This window comes from Cimex lectularius, unplaced genomic scaffold, assembly GCF_000648675.2.
Source record: "Cimex lectularius strain Harlan isolate CLEC.00 unplaced genomic scaffold, Clec_2.1 scaffold36, whole genome shotgun sequence".
NCBI lineage: Eukaryota > Metazoa > Arthropoda > Insecta > Hemiptera > Cimicidae > Cimex > Cimex lectularius.
In genome coordinates, this window is record NW_019392648.1 from 2,019,385 (window position 1) to 2,025,673 (window position 6,289).

The 6,289-nt window shown below is 32.8% G+C and overlaps 1 protein-coding gene across 2 annotated transcripts; it reads left to right on the forward strand.

The window, feature by feature from the left end:
• The first annotated feature begins 3,688 nt into the window (after positions 1 to 3,688).
• Positions 3,689 to 5,473, forward strand: LOC106668421 (putative OPA3-like protein CG13603). 2 transcript variants are annotated; one of them, XM_014397155.2, is made up of 2 exons: positions 3,689 to 4,044; positions 4,576 to 5,283. In XM_014397155.2, the coding sequence occupies exons 1-2, from the start codon at positions 3,909 to 3,911 to the stop codon at positions 5,097 to 5,099; spliced, it is 660 nt and encodes a 219-aa protein (XP_014252641.1). In that variant the 5' UTR covers positions 3,689 to 3,908; the 3' UTR covers positions 5,100 to 5,283. The 2 variants fall into 2 exon arrangements, with proteins under 2 accessions (XP_014252641.1, XP_014252640.1); XM_014397154.2 differs by lacking the exon at positions 3,689 to 4,044 and adding an exon at positions 4,187 to 4,385 and having other exon boundaries at positions 4,576 to 5,473.
• Positions 5,474 to 6,289: the final 816 nt, after the last annotated feature.

The window sequence follows — 6,289 nt, forward strand, 5'->3', positions numbered from 1 at the left end:
AAGAAACAGGGTTGTTTTATTGTACATAATAATGTGTTGTGTCCTTAGTGTGTGCTGAGAGTGTATTTATTTGCATGAATGCCCAGTGTGAGAGGGCCGATGGAGGAATATTGAGTACCCCATCGACCTCAATTACGTTAGTTATATAATAAGTGTAACAGGTGATGGAAGAATAGTGAGTACTTCACCACCATAACTAAGTCAATGGTATGTAAATAGGAAAGAATGTATTTATGTATGAGTGAGAATGTTAATGGGTTTGGATTTAGGAGATGATTGCATTGGGGGCTGAATTGACCTAGCTGTTGATAACCCCAGGAGCCGAACCTCGGGTCTGGATGGATAAAATCAAGGTCTGACCCCACCGCCAACACCCGGGGTGGGTGATTCTCTAGGCCTGCTGATAATTTATTGTAAATTTCATGAAAGGTAGAATTGCCAGTGGGCTGAGAGAAGAGCTAGGCTCAGTTCTGTACACGCATGTGTAAATTTGAGCTTATATAAATCAATAATAAGCTAATTATTTTGTACTTATTTTCAGAAGAAATGTAATACTTCAAAAGTATGTATAATTGAATGATAAGCCCTCCAGTATGGCAGAAATTACATTACTTACCAACTAAAGCGAGAAAATTGTTTTTAATTTTTCTTTATGTTTTTAAGTTTTGTTTTATAATTCAAATGTGAAAATTATGAAATGAATAAAACCATAAAATTGCCCAAAACATTGTTGAGATTTTTCAAATTATTTATTGCATTTGCGGTTCAGCTTTGGCCAAAGATCCTTCTTCAGGATTGCTAGAAGCTAGAATGAGCTTAAATAATATAATATAATAAAAATGAAAATAATAAAAATCTAAGAGCTGATCTTTGAAATTTTATGGTTTTTATGAAGTTCAAAATGTATACCCCCCAGCTCTTGTTGTAAAAAGAAATTACAAAGGAAGAAAAAAGGAAATTTAAGCGTAATTGTCATCAAATGCAAGCAAAAAACAGAAATTGTCTATACCTTTTTACACACTATTTAATTACTCTGATACTTTACTCAATACTTTGATTGAATATAAAAAATATTTTTTTCATTGTATAAATTCACTTTTCTCCACATCCTACATGCATTTGTTAAATTTAAACAATGTTTGTAAATCCCATGCCCTGAAGATGATCTCTATAAAGATTGAAACGTTGACACGATAAAGAAAATGTTTGTTATGTGTGTGATGTAATAAAACCTACAACACACCAGATCGCATCGCACGATTTCCGAATAATCATCGACTAACGGTCACTAATCACCACACTATTACTTTATTTATTTTATTTTAAGTGAGATTAAAAAAAGTTTTAGCAACTATACTGACCATGAATTGGATACTATTTTCTTATTACTGTTATTATGTTGTGACGTTTTTTAATGTTTAAGCGTTTGCCAACTTGCTACATTTTACATAAATCAATAATTTATTCCAAATAAGAGTTGATGGCTATTCATGCTAATAAATACTATCCCATGTGATATTTAATTTTAAAAAACTTTTTTCACGAAACTATTCTGTGCAATAGACAACCCAATATCTACTGCGGCCAAGCACATTTCTCCTATGTTGTGGCAGTCTTACTCGTTCTATATGTTGTAGAGTCATGATGTGACACATCAAACGACCTTTGCAGAGCACATAAAGTGTCAAATGTCTAGGGCTTATTCTGAGTCTGGTAAGAAATCCTTTAACTCAGATCTTATGAGGGTTATAAATGCACCATGCTTTTGATACACAATAATCTCTCTTCTGTTTTTGCTCAAATGTTATTCTATGCTGCCATTATATAAAATTATAAATACATGTAATAAATAGTAAAAGTTAAACTTGAGTTGCAATAAAACCGTTTGTACTAGTAGTGGCAGTGAGTGTGTGAGGGTGGATTAAACATTAAATAAGTATATAATAAAGCTTAATAAACTAAATTAAAAAACAAGCAGAAAAAATAAAGACTATAATAAATAGATAGAAAATAATAACCTACTTTACTTAAAGCCTATAAGTTATAGAATAATAAGGTGCAATAATAGTATAGTAATGCTCATATATAGTAGTAACAGGTAGTAATAAAACAGAGAAAAAATTGAACAATTCAATTAAACATGAACTGTTGTATTTATTAATCTAAATTATGGCAACAAACTCCTGCATGTTGAATTTCTACTTTTAATATAGATTTTACATACAAATTAAGGTTTTGATGCAAGAAATTGAATTTATACCCTCTGAATAACGTGCACAGAGCCGCCCTAACCATTTCACTGAGCTAACTTTTACAAGACGACCAATGTAAAATTGATAATGCTATTAAATATTTGAAAGAATTGAAGCTATATCACAAAATATAATAATGACAATACAAAAATTAGTGAACAGCAGGCATCTTAAAACAGATCGAGGGGACAAAGGTTGGTAGGCCTTGCTGATTGGGGGAGACACGGAGGACCTCAGGGAGGACCCCCAAAGGATGTGGTCTTTTTCATAGGTGTATATTGTAAATGATTTTTATCCATATCCTCCAAAAGAGGCTTCTCTCCGAAAGTAAATATACAATGCTTGTCAAAGCGGAGGAACCTCTTGGTCCTCCCTGGCCGATGTAATAGATAGATACCTTTGTTGGTTTTTTCAATTAAAAAAAAATTGTAATATATAATCTATAATGACTGAAAGGTAGTGAGTGACTAGAGGATAGATTTTAAGGAAATTTTTGAATTGGTTACTTGTTGTGAGAGTTGTTAAAGAAGTCGATATTATTACTAATTTTGTTGCCAAGTCTGTGGGGTCTATTGAAAATGGTACAGGTAGTTCGTGGCAGTTGGAGTTAAGTGTGAGCAGAATTGGGTTTGGTTAGAGGGTATGTGGAAATTTATTAGTCAAAGTAACTCAAAGGAGTATATTTTATAGTTATGAAGTTTATACAAGAATAGAGCACTAAGTATGTCAAGATTCAAGCAAAATTAAATTTGCTGCTGCAGGAACTTCAACAGGATATACTCATTTTGCTGCAGCCTATCCACATAACAAATGTTGGCTGAATTTGTTGTAATAATTTAATATAGGTAATGTAATGTGGGGACCAATTTATGAAGCAGTATTCTAATAGGAAATGGACAAAGGAAGTGTACAGAATGGTTGTATTCTTTTTAACCATGGAAAGACACCATCATGAACCAGAAATTCACAATATTATTGTGAGAATGAGTCATTGAGGTCCCCGGCAAGTGGATATCGCAGAGGCAGTTGGAATCCTTTCCTCTTGAGAATTCGAATTATTTTTGTGGTCCCTTAGGTTTTGGATTATCAAGAGTTGACTGCATTTGAAAACATGGCAAAAAAAAAAAAAATGGAAAATTCAAAAGGTGTAGATTGAGATGAAGAGTTGATGTCCGAGTGGTTCGAAGTCACGATAATTCAAGTGGTTATAGCAGCAGTGAGTTCAACCAAAGGTTGTGAGTTCGAATCCCGCTCGTGACACTAACTTTTTCATCTCAACCAAGACATTACATAAAAAGAATAATTAATTGAAATAAGTAATTTGGTAAATTAGAACTCTAAACATAAATGGATTAATATTTTAAGAAATTTTCAGCCTCATTTTATTTATTATTTGTGTTTATTTTAATTTTTTGTTTTAACACTTAATCATCAGACAATTTCTATTACACACTGATTTTTGGTGCTGATGATTTGAATTGTAACTCGTAGGAAGCGTCATGGCAGTTTCACCCTTTGTCCTTATCATCAAAAGGTTATGAGAGTTATCAATTTTCCTCCATTCCTTGCGGATTTTACTCCACCAAGGTCTTCCGTCTTTTCAATAAATATGGAATTTTAGGTGGAAGTGAAAGAAAAAGGAGAAAACAGTCTGAAATGGCTGCATTTCCAGTGGCCAAACTTGCAGCTTTATTGTTAAAACAGTTAAGTAAACCGATTGCCAATTATGCTAAGGAAAGGGCCAAGACTCATCCTTTCTTCAGACGGCATGTCTGCATGCCTCCTGCACAGTGTAAGTGCGAATTATCTATGAAAAAAATTATATGATTAAAAAATTTAAAAAAAGCTCATAAAGAAATACTCTTACGGTGTTTATGTTTACAATTGTAACAGTTAGCTCATAGCGATACCTTCTAAAATTGGGCTACCAATTTTCCAGCCGGTTTATTTAAATTTTAGTGTTTTTTGTTTGTTTTTTGGGTTTTTGAATCATGCCGATCGGTGCTTTTCCCGTAGCCAAACTTGGATTTTTGTTCGTTAGGCACATTAGCAAGCCTATAGCTACTAACATTATTTCTTATGCTAAAAAACATCCTGTTTTCAGAAAACAGATTTGCATGCCTCCCGCCCAATGTAAGATTTAAGTTGATTTCTTAAGTTTCTTGTAAGAAGTTTAATTTTGAAGGGCTTAACTTCTTCTAACGGATTTTTCTAAATTTGTCATTTTACTTTACAGTACACAGATGGAGTACATATATGCTATTGCATAAACATTTATTTAGCATTATTTTTAATTTAAAACAATCGAATTTATTTTTTTCAGTTTACAACTGGTGTGAGGTGAAAATGAAAATGTGGGTTATGAACATGGGAAAGCCGGTCGACATTCCTCAACTGAACGAAGCGATGGCGATAGAACTGGGCGCGAATCTATTAGGCGAGACTATAATATTCAGCATAGCCGCTGTTGTCTTGTTCCTCGAGTATGCAAGACAGGTGAGGAAGGAGACAAAAAAGGAAGAGGGGAGGCAGAGAGAAATAACCGAACTGTCCGAAGCCCTTCAGAACGTTACGTTCACGGTTGAGAAACAAGGTGTCGAACTCAAGGAATTGAGGCGAAAGATGGTTGACTTGGAGACCAAAGTCGACATTGCCTTGCACAGGCCTTTCAGACCGAAAACGCCGCCTTCGGACGGCGGCACCATTAAGAACGGTTTGCGCCACGAGACCCAGCATACAGAACATCAACACTTTGCTGGTAAACCCTACGAATTAAAATACAACGGTACTGTATTGAAAGCGCTGGACTATTTGACTTTTCAAATCCCGAATGGATACTATCGATAAAGAACACTTTTAGAAAAATTAGTTTTAAACTAGTTTGTGATTTAATTATTAAAAGTATAATAATTGTGTACATTTGTATAGGCGAATCAATGCATTATGAAGTCACTGAGTGTTGCGTTTTATTTTAAATTTAAGTTATAAACAAAAGTAATAAATAAATCTGGAAAAGGAGCTGTGCCTTGAATATTTAATTTTTTTTTTTTTTTTTTTTTTAATTGTATCTCACAATGAACTCTCAATCATGTACTTTTTATAATAATTTAATTACTAAACTTCTTTGTTGGGGAAAAAAGAAAATACAATAATTTGGAAATCATATTCTATCAAATATATAGTTATTATGAAAAATCATTAATCACAACATTACATAATAACTTTGTATTCAGGGTATCTTTCTTTCTCCAAATCCAGATTACCTTATATGGGAGTAGTAATGATGTAAAGAACTTAAATGTGTCAGTAAAAATTTATTTAAAAGTTGGTTGGTCTGCTGGATATCCTTTAGGAATGGCAGGGAAGGTGGAGTGATAAAAAAATAGGTGTCTATTTCAATGCGATTTCCCAAGGGTCTACAATAAGTTGTCTAAACATTTTTTTATTTCACAGTAATAGGTAATTGAATGTCAACATTATTTATTTATTAAATTCATTAATTTCATGGTCCGCTTGACCAATTAATATATTACAATTTTTAGTTAAGATAAAAACCTTAATTAATTGTATTATTTATTTATTTCAATTAATTATTCTTTTCATCTAAGATCTTGGTTGAGATGAAAAAGTTAGTGATATGAGAGGGATTCGAACCCACTCCCTTTGGTGGATTGAAGACCCCAAGACTTGACCTCCCACAAGACTGAAGAAAGAAGCGGTTAGAGCAGCAGTGTATTTAGCCAAAGGTCATGGGTTCGAATCCCACTTGTGACAATAACTCTTTCATCAAAACCAAGGCCTTAGATAAAAAAAATAATTGAAATAATATGTTCAATTATGACTGCTAAACATATACGGTTTATTTATTTATTTCAAATGAGATCTACTGAAGTTTGTTATATTTTTAAAAATTAGATTTTTAATATAAAGAATGACACCAAGAACGTTTATTGGTTACGTATTTCTGGAGGTATTTCAATTCAAGGCAATTGGAGCGTATTTCATATTTTCACTGTTGTTCAAACAAAAATGAATAT